The sequence below is a fragment of the Geotrypetes seraphini genome, chromosome 1 (genome assembly GCF_902459505.1).
Source record: "Geotrypetes seraphini chromosome 1, aGeoSer1.1, whole genome shotgun sequence".
Classification (NCBI taxonomy): domain Eukaryota; kingdom Metazoa; phylum Chordata; class Amphibia; order Gymnophiona; family Dermophiidae; genus Geotrypetes; species Geotrypetes seraphini.
Genome location: NC_047084.1, coordinates 357,935,889 through 357,954,733, shown reverse-complemented (window position 1 = coordinate 357,954,733; position 18,845 = coordinate 357,935,889). Strand labels below are relative to the sequence as shown.

The following is an 18,845-nucleotide window of genomic DNA, read 5'->3' as shown; positions in this document are numbered from 1 at the left end:
TCATATTGTCTACGATGACAGCCAGATCCTTTTCTTGGGCGCTAATCCCCAAGATGGACCCTAGCATCCGATAACTGTGATTCAGGTTATTCTTCCCAATGTGCATCACTTTGCATTTAGCCACATTAAATTTCATCTGCCGTTTAGATGCCCAGCCTTCCAATTTCCTAAGGTCTGCCTTCAATTTTTCATAATCCATGTTCAAATCTATTTTATTAAGCAATAGTAAATACAACAGCAATAACAACCATGGTATACATTTTCATCAGACAACCGCGGAGGACTGGACTCTTATGTCCTCCCCGGACCCACCGCACCCCCACCCCACAGCAAAGAATCCCCAACCCCCCACCCTCCCCTCCCCATCCCCCCACAGATACAGAAAACTCATATGCAGGGAACAGCAAATGCAAATAGAAGCACAGATTCAGAGGTGGAGTCTATTCAAAACACGGCTACGACTCTCAGGAGTCAAAATGTTCAAGTACGGAGTCCAAGTGTGAACAAAGTCTATGCGTTTTAACAACTTTGAACAGTTTAGTGTCATCTGCAAATTTAATCACCTCACGCATCGTACCAATTTCCAGTTCATTTATAAATAAGTTAAATAGCACCGGTCCCAGTGTATGAGCGTGTGTGAGAGAGAAGGGCAGAGTGGCTGAGGGCAGGTGGGATGTGTGTGAGAGAACTTGCCCATTGTGACCAATCAGATTTCATGTTTCATTTTCTCTGAGAAAAGACGAAACTGTATTGGTCACAAATGGCAACTGTTGTGGAGGTCTTCCTTTTCTTATAAATAGGCCCCATTTAAGTGTCATTGTTTATTTTCACTCAGTTTGTAAGAATGGCACACCACCTGTATAAGACTGAAATATAACAGATCATGCCATGCACACCTTGGTCTGTATGTCAGTTGTAGTGACCTGTATTTGTTTTGCATGTTGCCTAGTTAGTTACTGTTTAACAATAAAATGTCCATTTCAAAATCTCTGCTGCTCAGAGCTCAGGGGTATTTGAATGTAAATGTTTTGATCTAGGGGGTTCTTGACTTGAAGAAGTTGGGAAACACTGCCTTAGGGGATGCATACTCCAAAGTTGGAAAAAAAAAAATGCACATGTCCTGCTGTATATGTGAGGTAATTTTAAAAGAGACAATTTATGCATGTACATTGGCATAAGAGCAGGAAAATGCCTTTATAAAATCACCCACATTAGAGGAAGTGAGTTCTGATTTAGAAAAATAAACACTGATTTTACAATTGTTTCTGCTTATTCTGAGAGCAAATTTCTAAGCCATTTGCACATTTAAATTATCTGAAAATTGCTCTCCTTCAAAGTTTGTAAACATGTTTGTATCGTAGAACAATAGACATATTTTCATCTGCATGTAGAGGAGATGTTCATTGTGTGTTTTGATCAAAAAAGAAGTATGCATGAGTTTGTACAGTACTTTCAAATCCATGCATGTTGCTGTCTATGAAACAAAATTACCTTCATAAAAAAAGAGCTCAAAGCAAAACTACCTATGTTCTTTCTATTTGAAAAGTGGTTCAAAGTCCATAGGTGAAAATTTTCCTGGCATTTGTGTCAGCATGAAGAGCTTAAAAATTGCAACCTCTCTGCAAAACCAAGGATTAATGTGGCAACAATTTTCAGGGACATTTCCTATATGTACTTTTTATTTGGTGGGGCAATCATTTTTTAATGGTAATCTGCCTTATGTTCTTAGCCCATAGCTGTTGAAGTTTTCTCTGGAGATGGACGGAATTACCTTCTGGCGTTTCAGAAAGGAGTTAGGAATAAAGTCTACCAAAGGTATGGAAAGCTCATTTCACCTTTTCTATTACGATTCTAGAGGCCTGCTTCTCTATATGCAGAAACATGACTTTTGCTGGGCTATGACTGAAGTCAACCTGAAAACAAAGATAAAATTAACTTACTATGAAAGGGTGGTAAGAAATCAGCGTCATGTACCAGCTCCTCAGGCCACAGTCAGCTTAATGATGAGCTTTTATGCAAGCTTCATCACTGTCTGCCCTAAACCCATCAAAATATCAACTGAGACAGCCAGTCATGCAGCTAACAGGAATAGACATTCAGCTAGGAGAATGGACAAAAAAAAACACATTTTGCTGTATTAATATCACATTCTTTTCTTTCACAACTCACTAGCTCATGCCGTATTGACAAATGGGGAAAACATTCCTTGCAGCCCGTGTGTATGGACAGTATTTGTGCAACTGCATATCTGTTTTGGGGTTGTTTTTTTTATCTGGGTGGCCTCTGTTTGTGTCTGTTTTGGGGTTTTTTTTTTTTTTGGGGGGGGAGGAGGGGCAGATAATCTGTATAATATATGTCTATATCTGCATTGCCTTTCTTTGTGGCTGTGATCAAGAAAAGTTATGGGGGTGGGGTAGTTTGAAAGCTGCAATTCCTTATTCTCTGTGTTACGTTGAATCATTGTACATATGAGGCGGCTGTTGGAACTTCTTCCAGGACATTTGAGAGAGAGGGGGACTTCATTTCACATTCACCTCTCAGTATAAGCAGAAATGCCCTCTCTAGCTTGTTGGTTAAAGTTTCAGTCAAAGACAAGGTGTGTTTTCTCTTCCCACCTTGCCAACGTCAGGAATCACCTCAGTTCTTTCTTCTCCGTGCTGCACAGTGGATTTAGCACTGCATTTGAAACCCTTTCCTTTTGCATAACTCCAATTTCGTACATGAAAAACTCTATTCCTTATATCAATCACTTCTGCATACAGGATTAGTGAAATCCAAGTCCTGGTATATTAGCCCTCATACATCCAATTTTTTCCCACCTAAGTGGTCCTATTCTTACCTAAAGTGGTATCATCCTTTTATCTCAATCAAGGCATAGTGCTTTCTGCATTTTTTTTCCAAAACACTTTCAGACCCTGGAGATGCAACCAGGGCCGGATTAAAGGGTGGGCCCACGAGGCACGTGCCTAGGGCCCGAAATTGTCAGGGGGGGCTCAAGGGCTAGCATTAGGGGAATCTGTAGTTATCGGGCCAGGTTTTAAAAAAGTGAATCGTCCACCCACTTTGGGCTCAGCATAAATTATGCATCCAGCCCCCAGCCCCCCCCCCCCTTTCTGAAGTCTGGCTTGTCTTCAGTCTTCCTCTCCTCCCAGCTGTGCTATGCTTCCTCTCTAGTCCCTGCCACCCCCTCCCCGGTCTTCCAAATCTCTTATTTGTTGCTGGCAGCGTCAGTGACTGAAACACCAACTGTCTCCTCCTGAACTCCTCTCTCTGCCACGTCCCATGTCCTTGACTGCAGAAGAGTTCTTTTGGCTACCTGTTCTGGACCAAACACCCCAGAAAATATTCCCAACTTTTTATTTCCTTTCACCCCCTTGCACTTTAGGTTCTTCTATTTCAAAGAACACTTTTATCATCATGGATTGAAGACTACGGTATATGTCTTTTTGTTATCACCAAGCTCAACTTGATGATCCCTCTTCAAAAACTGGTGCAAGATACCATGCTAAATCGTTATCTTTTCAGGCAGGTATCTGGAAAAGAACTTTAAGTGATTTACTTCTGAATTCATTTTCATATCAAACATTTAGAAGATCATTGAAGACTCTCCGGTATTTGACAAATTTGTTTAAATTTTTACTGGTTTGACTAGCTCTTTCTACGCTGGTGTATTTTCTTGCTATGTCTTTTGATGTACTCTCGGTGCATATTATGCAATTTAAATAAAGCTATTATTATCATCTATGTGCCACTGACACTGCAATGGCTCATCTTCAAAGAGTTCCTCTACTTGACATTTGGAAGACTGTGACGTGGTTCACACCATGTACTCTTACTAAACACTACTGCTTCTATATTGCCACAAGGAACAATGCAAGATTTGAACAGGCCATTCTTCAGAACTTGTTCACATACATAGACTCTGACTTCCTTCACCTCATTTTTTCTTTATGGGTTCTTCTGACTCAGTGATCTGCCTTTATAGCAATACTCATCTAGGTAATTGCCAAATGTGTTTGCATTATCCTGTGGATATGAAGAAAGCAAAGATGCTTACCTTTAACAGATGTTATCTATGGACATCAGAATAATAGAGACATACCTTGCCTCTCACCATTCCCTTCCAAAAAAAAAAAGGGGCCAAGCCACGAAAAAGAACTTTGCTTTATACAGCAGAACTTCCCCAACTCCTTCCAGTACTCGATCCCAATTGCCTTCCATTTAGCTGGATCCTACCTACAGTCTCTGCTGATAGCTACAAAGGAAGAAGAGGGCAGGAGAAAGATTGGTATAGGTATAGGTTTTAAACTTTGAAAATTTTCCATACTCTTTAGCCATCCTTCTAGCTTCTTGGCATTAAAGCCTTGGCATTAAAGTCTTCTTCTTAGCCATGTTACTGCCTAATCTATCATGAATTCTTAACAGTTTTTTTATATCTTAATTGTGCCATTGTCTTAACTTTATTGATCTTATCAGATGTATCCTTTTATTGACTTTTTTATTTTGTATTTTAGATATTGACTGGATGTTATTTTTTGTTGTGAACCGCTTTGAACGTCTGGTATAGCAGGATACAAGAAATAAATTATTACTATTATTAAACATGTTGAATCCTGGAAAAATGTATATCTACTAGGAAAAATAGAAAATAAGCAAACAATATATATTCCAGATATTCTTTATACACTTAGGGCTCCTTTTACAAAGGTGCGCTAGCGGTTTTAGCACGTGCTAGCCGCTACCGCTTCCTTTTAAGCAGGCGGTAGTTTTTCGGCTAGCGCGCGCTAATCCTGTGCGTGCGCTAAAAACGCTAGCGCCCCTTCGTAAAAGGAGCCCTTAAGAATGCTAGGGGGGTTTTTTTGTTGTTGTTTTTTTTGCGGCTTGGTGACCAATAGAATCCACCTGAAAGCATAAGAATTCCAGGCTATGATAATTATTAAGATTTTTCCATTCAGGGAACCCCGCCTGAATGGCCTGCTTCAACTGCAACCATCTAAAATATTGCGATTTATTTAAACCAAATTTATGTTGCAATTGTGAAAACTCAAGCAGTTTACCATTAATTATTACATCCTCTAAAGTACATATCCCTGCTATCATCCAATGCTTATTTATATATATATATATATATATTTACATGCCTTTCTACTTCTTCATAATACTTATTAATTTGAGCTAAAAGGAAAATAGAAAGAAAACATGCATAGCAACTGATGTTCACCAAAAATCACAATGCCAGTTTATCTTTTTCACTTTAATTATGAGCTCTCTAGGGAAGGTACTTGTTTTTGTTGTTTGTTATGTGCTGTAAAAGTGATCACAAGACAAGAAGTAGAAATGTCCTATACAGACTGGTGGACTTAAATGTATTTCAAAACTGTCCTTTTATTCATCCGAAAATAACTCAATGACTCGGCCCAGATGGACTGCCTCAAGAGTCTTAAAAATCTCGTGGTTGAGGTGAATTAATTGGTCCACAAATGCACATACATTCAAATTGCGGATGCAGAACTATGGATGATTTAAGCCTCTGGAGCCAATCAATTTTGTCTGCGTTCTGTACTGTATAGGACATTTCCACTTCTTGTCTTGTGCCTGTAACTGTTCTTATCTCCCTTGAAAAGAGGAGACTTGAGAGGGGATATGATCGAAACATTCAAGATAATGAAGGGAATAGACTTAGCAGATAAAGACAGGTTGTTCACCCTCTCCAAGGTAGAGAGAACAAGAGGGCACTCTCTAAAGTTAAAAAAGGGGATAGATTCCGTACAAACGTAAGAAAGTTCTTTTTCACCCAGAGAGTGGTGGAAAACTGGAACGCTCTTCCGGAGGCTGTTATAGGGGAAAACACCCTCCAGGGATTCAAGACAAAGTTAGACAAGTTCCTTCTGAACCAGAATGTACGCAGGTAAGGCTAGACTCAGTTAGGGCACTGGTCTTTGACCTAAGGGCTGCCGCGTGAGCGGACTGCTGGGCACGATGGACCACTGGTCTGATCCAGCAGCGGCAATTCTTATGTTCATATGATCTTGTGTTTGTGGATTTGACTCTCCTGTTCTATACTCTGCTGTAAAAGTGACCTGCATTAGGATCCAGAAACAAAGGGATGGATTGAGACATCCGGGTTTTACTTCCATTGAAAACAATGGAAGTAAGGAGAACAGATTGAGACATCTTGGTTGCTTTCAATGGAAGTAAAATCCGGATATCTCAATCCGTCCCCTTTTTTCTGGAGCCATATGGTCACACTATCTATAAGTGCAAAAAAATAGGAATAGGTATACTTGAAATATGGCCTGTGCCTGTTCCCATCCAGTGGGTCATCTGTTCATCAGTATAAAAGTTCAAAATGTATAAATACTAATAATGACAGGGGTTGCCATTCAACAAATCACATATAATTGGAAAGACTGGAGGAGATTAAATTATAACTTTTGGTGGAATTCTTTATGCCATATCTATAAAATGGAAAGATTTACTGCGTTACAAAAGGGATATTTTAAGAAATTTCAGGATGTATGGAAACCATTAACAAAATATTGTCAGGATTAAGTAAAATTATTTCCCTTGTATTTATCAGTTTATGAGGTAGGAAGGGGGGTATTTTATTATTACATATATCATACAATAATGGAGTATATGGTTGGGAGGGATGGGCGAGGGATAGGGATAAGAATCTATGTAATATACCAATGATTGTTTATAAGTGATGTATTTATTATTACTGTGAATGAAAATATTAACACTTAATATAATTTGTGAAAATGAATAAAGAATTAAAAAACAAAAAAAACACAAAATGTATAAAGCAAGGTATAAAATGCAATGTGTTATGCTTCTGTTCTAATTCCAGTAGAAAAAAATACAGAATAATGATAATTATCCCCCCTTTTACGAAGCCACATTAGGCTTTTTTATTGCCAGCCACAGCAGTATTAGCTCCGACACTCATAGGAATTCTATGCGCAGCGGAGCTAATACTACTGCGGCCGATGATTAAAAATTAGAAAACTATTGCGCCTTCGTAAAAGGGGGAGGGGAGGTATGTTTGGTACTTCATATTATTTTAACAATATTTTATAATTTTTTAAATAACTGTACAGGTTTTTGGCAGTAGTACCGTCTCTAACCGACAGCTCAGAGTCTGTGTCTGGACAGCGGCCAAACACCAGCGTAGAACAAGGGTATGTATCTTGTGGTAAATATGTTTTGTGCCTAGAGCAACAGCAGAACATGCAATATTACATGAAAGACATTTGAATTTTCCTGTTTCAAGTTTCAAGTTGGTAGGCAGCAAACTTGGTTAGGATACCTCATTGATGGCGCCAGGTTGACATATGGCGCTTTTCGGAAAGAACTAAAGACCACCCTGTTCAACAAATGTATTTCATAGCCAGTTCTTCCTCCCCCCTTTTCTTAAAGTTACCGCTCATCATACTTGAATCCACTTTTTCCCCTCTCACGAAGTACTTCGTATTCTCTGACTTCTCAATGGCTTTTTCACCATTTGTATTCTGCTATATGCTCATTTTACAACATTTCTATTGTAACCTATGTATATCTTTCTTCTTACTAATCGACACCATGTAATCACAGGCCGCACTGTGACCTCTTCTGCATCTGTATGTTGTAATCGCTGTTTGTACAGCTATTCTTCACTGTGAACCGCCTAGAAGTCGCAAGATTATGGCGGTATAGAAAAATAAAGTTATTATAATTATTATTTAATACAGCGAGACATTTTCCAAGTAATCTACGGAGTTGGACAGCCAGTTTATAAACTCCAAAACTATGGGCATTATTTGTGTGACACATCAAATTGGATTTATCATGCTCAGGTGCATACCTCTACTGGACTATTCCTATAGGTCTCTACTGAGATTTATGAAGCCAAGAAAGCAAAAATAGGAAAATGCACTCTCTGTGTAATGCAGTTTTGTATGCCCTTACAAATAAAGATGTCAGCTTTTCAAAACAGTTTAGGGTGGTGAACTCAACACAAATTGCCACTCTCTGGAAAAAATGAAGGCATTTCCTCAATATTGGAGTATTTGAGACCCACAGACTGAGGGGAGGGCTCCTGTAATAAGGTTCAAGTTTGAATTTTAAAATTATCTGTCACATCTGCAACATACTGTTCTCTCTGTGATGGTCAACTTTATAATGACTTTTATACTCGTAGCTATACAGCAATCAATATTCATATAAATATGCTCCGAGTCAATATCTAACTTATATAGCTCCATGCCTCCCAGGTCGTAACCTATGAAGCTACCAATTAATCTGAGTTGAAAATTACATATGTTTACATTCTTAAAAGTACTGGGTCCATAAAATTATTAAACAATAAGGGTTAATTTTCAATTACAAATTACCTAGAAAAGGCCATTGATGATTTATCGCCCAAAGCTCCTCGCTAAAATATAAATATGCTCCGAGTCAATATCTAACTTATATAGCTTAACCAATTTTTATCCAAGGCCTCAATTACACCCCCTCCTCCGCAGAATAATTTTCTTTTAGCGAGGAGCTTTGGGCGATAAATCATCACTGGCCTTTTCTAGGTAATTCGTAATTGAAAATTAACCCTTATGGACCCAGTACTTTTAAGAATGTAAAAATATGCAATTTTCAACTTAGATTAATTGGTAGCTTCATAGGTTACGACCTGGGAGGCATGGAGCTATATAAGTTAGATATTGATTCGGAGCATATTTATATGAATATTGACATCTGAATCATATGCATAGTTGCCCCCCGATCTAGGGCAAGCAGTGGCTTCCCCCATGTCAGGATTTGAACAAACTCAAGTTCAACACCATTCATTAGTTATGGAATCGGCCCTCAAGCGTTCAGGCAGCTCACAATCTTACGCTTCTACTCCTCCAGGCAGAAAGGCCAGGACACCAGACTCTTTTGGCATTTTTCAATAATTTATGCTCATCAATAGAATTATGAATTACCTACTTGGATGACTGGTTGATCCAGGCTTCATCATTGCAAAGAGTTAAGTATGCCATCAACTCAACAGTATGTCTCATGGAGCTTCTAAGGTTTGCCATCAATTACCTAAAGTCACATCCAGGGGAAAAGGATTGGGACTTACCGTATATACCACCTTTTTGTAGTTTTACAACCACATTCAAAGTGGTTTATACACAGGTATTTCCATTATGCCACATGCTCCTCATCTATACCCTTCTCAGGTGCTGGAGTTAATAGGAACTCTCTTGGATACTATACAGGGTTAAACTTTTCTACCGAAGCAAAGAGCTAACAATCTCATTCACTTGTGTCAAGCAGTCTTCATCCTTCAATACATTTCTGCACGTCATATGTTGCATCTTCTCAGTCACTTAGCATCGGTACACATCACTCCATTTGCACTTCTTCACCCAGAGTCCCTCAATGGAACTTGTTGACCCAATGGTCTCAAGCCTTGGGACATCTGTCTGCTCCAATTCAAGTCACCTCAAACTTCTGTCACTCTCTCTAACAGTGGATGGTTCCTCACAATCTCACCTGAGGTCTTCCCTTCCAGCCTCCCTCCCTTCCCCCCACCATCAAAAGCTTCTAACAACAGATGCTTCAGTTTTAGAATGGGATGCTCATCTGAATGGTCTCCACACTCAAGAAGTATGGTATAACTATGAACAAACTCTCCATATCAATCTTCTAGAACTACAGGCGATAGACAATAATCTCAATTACATTCCTGCTGTCTCTTCCACTGAGTAGTCCTTGTCCATATAAACAATCAAGTTATCATAATCTATGTGAACAAACAAGAAGGCATGGGATCTCACTTTCTTTTCTTGGAAGCTGTTGAGATTTGGAATTGGGCAACTGCTCGTGACATGCTTCCCTAAACAGTTTACTTAGCAGGAAAGCAGAATGTCTTGTCAGACAAATTGAGCAGAGTTCTTTAGCCTCACAAATGGTCTCTCACCACAGCCATCTTACATCATATTTTTTTCAAATGGGGAACATCGGACATAGATCTCTTTGCTTCCCTTCACATCTACAAACGTCTAAAATTTTGCTCCAGATTCTATATCTCCATTTCATTGCAATGGATGCCTTTCTCATTCATTGGTGAGGGCAGTTTCCTCTATGCATTCCCTCTACTACCTCTCATCAGGAAAACTCTATTCAAGCTTCACCAAGATCGAGGAACCATGATACTCATAGCACCGTGTTGGCTATGCTAGGTTTGGTTTCCATTCCTCCTAGGCTCTTGACCAAGAAAACATACAAGTTTCAACTGTTCCCTACACTGCTGAAACAGAATGAGGGATCCCTCCTTCACTCCAACCCCCGCTCGTTAACACTAACAGTGTGGTTTCTTTCACCAACCAAATAATTATTTTCTGCCTCTCGGCTGCAGTATCTGCTGTCATTGAAGCATCTAGAAAACCTTCCATACAGTGATGTTACCACTTCAAATGGATGAGATTTTCTTCCTGGTATGCTTTGCGTTCTCTGGACCCTTGCACGTGTCCACTTCCATCCAATCTAGACTACCTTCTCTACCTTTCTAACTCTGGTCTAAAAAGCAATTTGATTCGAGTACATCTCAGTAATTTAAAGTAATTTGTTGTAATGAGTCCTGGTTAGTGTGCTCTATGATTGCTGAAAGAAACAAGCAAATGAATAACTATAAAAGGCTCAATATTCAGCAGCACATATCTGGGAAGGAGTGGCTCTTACCTAGGTAAATGCCTTACTGACATTTTCAGCAGCATTATCTAGATCAGTGATTCCCAACCTTGTCCTAGAAGACCCTCAGGTCAGTCAGGTTTTCAGGATAGCCCTAATGAATATGCATGAAGCAGATTTGCATGCCTGTCACCTCCATTATATGCGAATCTCTCTCATGCATTTTCATTAGGGTTATCCCAAAAACCCAACGGGCTGGTGGTCCTCCAGGACAGGGTTGGGAACCACTGATCTAGATAATGCCACTGGAAATCATCACTGGCCATTCCAGTGCTATCCATATAGCATTGGAATAGTCAGGAGTAGAACCAGAAGGCATCTGAGTATGAAAGGTTCAAAAAAAGGGTGAACAAAATGATAAAGGGTATGGATCTCCTCTCGTATGAGGAAAGACTAAAGAGATTAGGGCTCTTTGGAAAAGAGATAGTTGAGGGGGATATGATTGAGATCTATAAATCTCATCTATAGGATGGGCAAAAGTGAATCGAATTTTTTTACTCTTTAAAAAAAATACAAAGACTAGAGGACACTCCATGAAACTACATGGTAACGCTTTTTAAATGAACAGCAGGAAATATTTTTTCACTCAATGAATAATTAAGCAGTGGAACTCATTATCAGAGGATTGCTGTCGTTACAGCAGTTAGCGTATCTGGATTTAAAAAAGGTTTGGGCAATTTCCTGGAGGAAAAGGCTATCGTCTGCTATTGAGAAAGACATGGGGAAAGCCACTGCTGTCCCTGTGATTGGTAGCATTAAATGTTGCTACTCCTTGGAATTCTGCCAGGTACTGGCCACTGTTGAAAGAAGTATACTGGGCTAGATGGACCATTGATTTGACCCAGTATGACTTGTCTTAGTTCTCAGTGGCACAGACAGTCTCTCTCGGTCCCCATTTTAAACTTTAACATTTTGAAAAAGACACACGAAGAAATACACTGCAAGTGTGAAGCATCTATGGCTAAACAGAGTGACCGGAGCATAAAACAACAAGATAAGTTACTCTGTTGCAATTGTTAGATGAACTGTTACATAAATTGTTACAATGTAGCTGGTAAAATGAGTAGTGTTGACCTTAGTTTTGAAAAAGAAGGATTAAGAGTATTATTGAAAAAGTTAAAAAAAAAAAATCCTTTTAAAGAAATATAATTAAGATAAAGAGATTAACAAGTATTTCAGAAATAAATTAATTAAAGGGTTTATTTGCCAGTGCCTGTATGTATGAGCCAGTATTGGCATTTCTGCTGAATTATGTGACACGGATCAATTGTGCCGGAGACTCCGTATTCTGGGGCTTTTTTCCCCTTAAATTAGAGTAAACTAGGAGCTCCTTTTACGAAGCCGGCGGTAGTTTTTCGGCTAGCGCAGGGGTTAGCGCTTGCTAAAAATATGCGTGCGCTAAAGCCGCTAACGCGGCTTCGTAAAAGGAGCCCTAAATCAAATTAATTAAACTAACAAAAATTGAAACACTGTTAAATCTGCCTTGGAGTAAATTAATAAGGAACAGTACTACTCAATAGTGGAGTTATATATTTCAATTAGATATTGGTCTTATGTTCACCAATATTCAGTGCCAGTACGTGGATAGAGATCTGGGAAATATAGGACAGCAAAAGGCACTCCTAAGCTAACCAGGTAGCTTATCTGTGTAAACTAAACTAAAGCTTAACTTTGTATACCGAGTCATCATTTTGAGAAGGCTCGACTCGGTTTACAGCAATTAAATAAACAGGGAATGATTTACAAATGATAAATAGAAGATAACAAAATTTCAAAAGAATTAATTTTCAAAATGTTTGGCAAACAGAATAGTTTTTAAAGATTTACGGAAAAATTGAAATGAACTGGAACTCCTAAAAAAAAAAGGGGGGAGATCATTCCAGAGTTGAGAGAGTTTAAAGACCAAAGATTGACTGAAAATCTTGACTCCTTTAATCCCTTTTTTAGAAGGAAGGGAGAGTTTAAATTGTTGGATACCTCTTGCAAAGGAGAATTGGTAAACATTCCAAAATAAAGGAATAAGAGGATTAAAGATACCATGTAGAGTTTTAAAAGAACTACAAGCACATTTAAATTGAATTCTAAAATAAACCAGGAGCCAATGAAGACTCTGAAGCAAAGGGGTCACATGGTCAAATTTACATTTTCCAACAATCAGCTTCGCGTACTGGCAGTGATGTTCTTTGTACTTGGATATTTAGTGCCAGTGTCCAAGTTCTGGCCAGAGCTGAATATCCCAGTATAACTGCAGCCTCCATGTTAAAGCAATGCCAGCTGTGTCATTTAAATATTGATCAGAAAGATTTTAAAATAAAATAATCCAGTAGAGACCATTTATTTTGACCCCTCTGTTTTTTGGTTTTATCTCTTTACTCTATTAGGTCTGGATTACTTAGCACTTTAGTAGGAGAGAAGTCTGTGACCCAGAGGTGGGAGGTAAGTATGTTAATTGAAACTCAGCTTTAGCAGGCCTAGCTGGTGCTTATACACACAGCGATATAATCTGATGCTTGAGGAGAGATAGTCGAGCAAAACATGTCCTCCCATGCGCTTTCAATTCAGCTCCGCATGAAGGGCTTTGATAGCAACCTGCAGTGAGCTGAAGTGGTGCCTAAAAGTATGTTGGAGATCAAAATACACATTTCTTACAACTTGCAGAGCAATAGACAGTTTTAAGTGTTAAACGCCCTAATTATTTCTTCATGTGTTAACCCTATGATTTTGTTTGTCTCTGCTAAGAGAGGAGAGATCAGCAATTTCCAGTACTTGATGCACTTGAACACTTTGGCTGGTAGGTCGTACAATGATCTCATGCAGTATCCTGTCTTCCCATGGATCCTTGCCGATTATGACTCAGAGGTATGGAACCAAAGCGCTTCTTCCTGTTTGCCGTCTTCAAGTTCTTAGTAGAAACTCGAGATGAATTATATTCAGGCACCACAGATATTTCCTTGTCCTTGGAGGGCTCACAGTCTACTTTTTGTAAGAAAGAAAGAAAATAAAAGTATCTTTTCAAATTTTTGAAAGAAATCAGATATTTCTGTCATGCTGTGGGTCTGACCAGGCTCACAGTTGTGTGTTATTCCTCAGTTTCTTCTTTTTTTAAACTTTATTTAATTTTCTTTTTTTAAATTAATTTTCAAAACTACAGTTGTGCACAATAATTAATACACTTACAAAAAATAAATAAGATCAAAGCACAGTAACTTACAGGATTTGATGACAGAAAATTATCTCCCCCCACCTCTCCCTCTGTAATCAAAGAATAAATAAATATCTATATACAGCCTAATATAACTCCAATTCATCTAAATAATGCCCCCTCCCCCTCCCTAGATGAGTATGATTTACCCATCAAAATATCAATCTTTACAATATTTAGTTAATGGTTCCCAAATATCCATGAATTTTTTTGTAATTTCCCATCGGAATGGCCATAAACCTTTCCATTTTAAAGACATAACATAGGGACTCCCACCAGAATGAATAATTTAATCTGTCCCAATTTTTTCAATTTTTAAAAATAAGCTGCATGGCAACTCCCATCATAATAAAAAGAAGTTTGTTATTTCTCACCGATATTTGACTCTTTGCCCTCATAAAAGTTCCAAATAAAATGGTATCATATGATAACGCCACTGGATTCTCTAATAAATTATTAACTTGATCCCAAATAGATCTCCAAAATTGCAGTACCAAGGGACAATAGTATAATAAATGATCCAACGTTCCAGCTTCGAGATGACAGTGCCAGCATCTATTAGACTTGGAACTATCTACTTTATTTAGACGAACTGGGGTCCAATAAACTCTATACAATGAAAAAAAACATGTTTGTCTGATAGACACAGATACAGTACATCTCATCCTCCAATTCCAAATTCTACTGAGGCATACAGTATTGTACTTCACATTGTGTGATGTTGATTTGTGTCCTCAACATTTAGTTGGGGAATGGTTTCCTAAGGAGTTCAAGCTCTGAACCTTCAGAAGCATTTGTGCTTTTATAATGCAGTGAACTCTATAAGAACTTCAGAGGTCTTGCCTCAGTCATTACAAAGAGAGTGGGCTGTTGAGCAAAGGTAGAAATTGATTTCAATTTAAAAAATCCAGAAGCTAGCATGAATATAGTAGACTCTCAGTTAACCGGCACCCATAGAGATTGATAGATGCTGGATAAATGTAGTTTCTGGTTGCTTGAAAGTTACTATAAAAATAGGTCTAAGTAATAGTATACCCCATACTATGCCATACCATAAACTGTTCCATACAAACTACCTGACATGTGGTAGGCAAAGCATGGGCATACTCAGGTGAGGCACACTTAAATTTCCGCCAGAAATTGATTTTATTTTCATTTTTATTTAAAGTATCACAGTATTTCTTTTTTTTTTTTTGAACTTTATTTAGTTCTTAATTCCAACAAAAAGTGCAATACAATTTATATACAAATAATGAAAATCAACCAAGCACTTATAATCAATCAGTATCTATACAAAAGATAAAAATTCCCTCCCCCGTCCATCATTACCATCAGGAATAATACCAAAACAAAAGATATACCCCCCTCCCGCTCCCACCCACCCCTGGATGTGTGGGTGAAAAACAACGGAAGATAAAGATAAAGGACAACTATAGCAAATTACAGTATTTCTTTGATTTGGTGTTTTTGCTGATTGCTTGAAAGTTCTGGATGCTTGAATTCCGGTTAACAGAGACTCTACTGTATAAAACATACATTTCTGTGCATCCTGGACAATGCATTTTAAAGCATGGTATGCAGCATCCATGTGAATGTGCAATAAACATTAAATGAGCCAATATTAGCTGCCACAGTCAGCACTTTTTTTAAATGTTGGCTGTGTGTCACCATCCATATAGTGTGGCAACTGCATGTGTTATACAGATAGCAGTGACATGCAGTCAGTTACCTAGATAAGTTGGGGCAGCTTCTTTGCTGTCCTAAGTTATCCAGATATCACCACTGTCTGGATAATTCTTGAGACCATCCATGTGCTATCTGAGCAGTAGCGGCTAGTGCGGCCGGCGGTTTAATGCGTGCTATTATAATTGTGTTCAGAAGCACTGTTTATATCATACCACTAAAAATTACTGAATAGACCTAGCCAGCGACCCTTATTTGGGCAGTAGGTGCTGCTGTCTGAATAAGTGCTTCTAAATATTTGATCTTAAGTATATATTTAAATGCATTATCAATGTTGCATGGCAGTCATACCTCCAAAAGACAGAGGCAAAAGATGGCATTTGCCAGACTGTTTCATAGATAAACCATAGAGAAAGGTGTTTGGTGGTATGTTAATAAGCTCACTCTGTTGGGACATAGGGCTCCTTTTATCAAGCTGCGCTAGCAGGGTTAACGCGTGCGACTTTTCATCACGCACTAACCCCCGCGCTGGCTAAAAACTACCGCCTGCTCAAGAGGAGGCAGTAACGGCTAGTGCGGCCAGCGGTTTAATGCGTGCTATTACGCGCGTTAACCGCTAGTGCGGCTTGATAAAAGGAGCCCATAGTTCATCCATAGTGCAGCCGGCAATAGAGCACTTCAGCTCAAGCAATTCAATTAATATGTATTTTGCCAATTAACAGTCTCATTACAGGCTGCGGCAGCACACACTGTGATCAGTCCTTTGGTTGCCCAACCACCATGTGAACCGGGCATCATACATGAAAGAGTTAAAGGACATAAATTTGATATCTGTAGGTGATGAGGGACCATCAGAGAGTTTACAGAACCTGTGTAAATACGACACCTATGTTCAATTTTGCCAATATTCAGGCAGTGAGAGTTAGCCCAGCTGAGTCCAGATATTCAGTGCTGGGCCATTTCTGGTGACTGGCATTGAATATATGGCTTAGTTTTGGCCGCAATAAACTTAGTCGGCTAAGTCGATATTCAGCGCTGGCTGGCTAAGTTTATAGTGGGCAAAAATAGACCAGCTATTTTCATAAGCTGATTTGGCCTCTTAACATAGCCAGCTTGCACTTTAAATTTTGCAGATAGCTGGTTAGCCGCTACGAACTAATATTCAGAGACATCTTGTGCTGCATATTAGTGCTTAGCCAGCTAAGTGCTCTTTAGCTGTTCCTGGCCGTTTAAATAGCACTGAATATTGGATGGAATAAAGCCAAGTTTAACCAATCTGTTGGAACAGCCAACATAAATTTTGTTACAGTGACAGATAACATACATAAGAAACAATTTCTATACCACATAGTCAGTAAGTTCTATGTGGTTAACAAAAGGTTAGAAAAAAACCCCATACCAAATAAAACAGAAATTGATTAAATGTCTTCAATTGCTTCCTGAAATGGCAATATGATACCGAACTTAATAGCAGAGGTTTCAAATCCCTATCCCAAAGGGCTGCCTGGTAAGAGAAGAGATGCTGATGGTGTTTTTAATAGTGACAATCCTTTACTGATGGAAAGTTAAAAAGACCGTTTCTTATGTTATGTTATCGCCACATGCAGTATGAAGTCAGATTCACATGAAATAGAAGATGACAACTTGTATACTTGAATGAGAGTGTCGCCACTCAGTATAGCATAGGGAATTAGAGAAGACACTACAATGTCCATCTTGAGAAGATTGGACCAATGGATCCAAATGAGATTTTGAGAAGATCAATTAATCGCCACACATGGATTCCTTGAAAACCACATGACGTTATAGAATATGATTTTATGTATGGATATTCTGAGCAATAGCTGGAATTAATGTAGAATATGTTAAAACACGTACTTGTTTATGCATTGGTTCTTGAGGTTTGTCTAATAGCAAAAGATCTGGGTTAGCATAAAGGGTTCTCAAATATGTTCTCTGTACAGTTTTAGGGAGGGTACCCTCTCACAACAAAACATTGTTTAAGAATCTTAGCCTTCTGTTTAAATTCAGAAACTGATGAACATATACTGTACATCTGATTGGAATTGCCCTATAGGTAGAGCAGAGCGTAGTTTGCAAAGATGACAGTCTTGTAAGTTTAATAATTGTTCTTCTCAATGTCCTGGACTGATGTATCCAAAAAGGAAATTTTAGAATGACTGTGGACCATAGTGAACTTTATGAACTTTAGATGAGAGTTGAAGATATTTAACTACTGCAAAAAAGATTTAAATTCCTGCTTGGTCTCTGTCCAGATCATGAATATGTCATCAATGAAACAAAGCCTTGAAAAGGGATATGTTAACTGGGAAGGAACCTACTTTGTTCCCCCAATGAACAATGAAACAAAACCACAATTTTACTGAAGCAAACTGATGCGTAGGGTATAATAATTCCTTCTCAAAATTGGCAACATATAAGTTGGCCATACTTGGAGCCTCAATAGTCCCCATGGCAATACCATGTACTTGTATGAAAAAAATCATTATCAAAACGACAATATTTTTTTGTAAGAACCAGGTGAGCCAAGGACATCAAAAAAGGAGTTAGTTACAATGAATGGGCAGCTCACTGGAACCTAAAGGTTGGATCGTCCTGCTCATGTGACTTCTTGATGATGATCATGTTTTATATTGTATTATACACATTCACTTTCAAGAACTTTATTGGTCTGTTTTCTATTAGGAGCTGGATCTCACTAACCCCAAGACATTTAGAAACCTGGCTAAACCAATGGGAGCACAGACTGATGACAGATTGGCTCAATATAAGAAGCGATACAAAGACTGGGAAGATCCCAATGGTAAGTTGCTATCAATGGCCCATAGTAATGCTAGATTGCTACAGTGTATCTGCATAATTCTTTGTAAATAGGGAAGAACATAAAGATGCTAATTGCTTTTTCTGAAAGAATTGCAAAATAACATTTCTAAATTTTAGAGGACAATATCCAAATTGGTGGTTATGCTGCTCAAGTGAGTGCATGTACTTTTCACTACTTAACAAAAGTGCATAGAGGTTTCATTATGGGGATGCAACACTCTATATGCAGTGTAAACACAGGATGTCACAGTTTTAACGGTATTCTAATCTGACATCATTTTATATTTGCTTTTCTTCAAACGATGCTGTTCCTATCAAATGACATGATAGAAAATGTTCTCTCTTGTCAACTGAAAATTATTTGGATAGCCTAGAGTTCAGATTTGAACATTTTGGA

General features: G+C 38.5%; 1 protein-coding gene across 5 annotated transcripts in view; it reads left to right on the top strand.

Moving 5' to 3' along the window:
- Nucleotides 1–18,845, top strand: part of WDFY3 (WD repeat and FYVE domain containing 3) — a 642,313-nt gene that overhangs the window by 530,262 nt on the left and 93,206 nt on the right. For all 5 annotated transcript variants that reach the window (XM_033914678.1, XM_033914667.1, XM_033914648.1 and 2 more), the window contains 5 exons: nt 1,730–1,815; nt 7,104–7,184; nt 13,101–13,155; nt 13,459–13,578; nt 18,311–18,428. In XM_033914678.1, the coding sequence (XP_033770569.1) occupies nt 1,730–1,815; nt 7,104–7,184; nt 13,101–13,155; nt 13,459–13,578; nt 18,311–18,428 (460 nt within the window). The remainder of the gene's footprint in view (nt 1–1,729; nt 1,816–7,103; nt 7,185–13,100; nt 13,156–13,458; nt 13,579–18,310; nt 18,429–18,845) is intronic.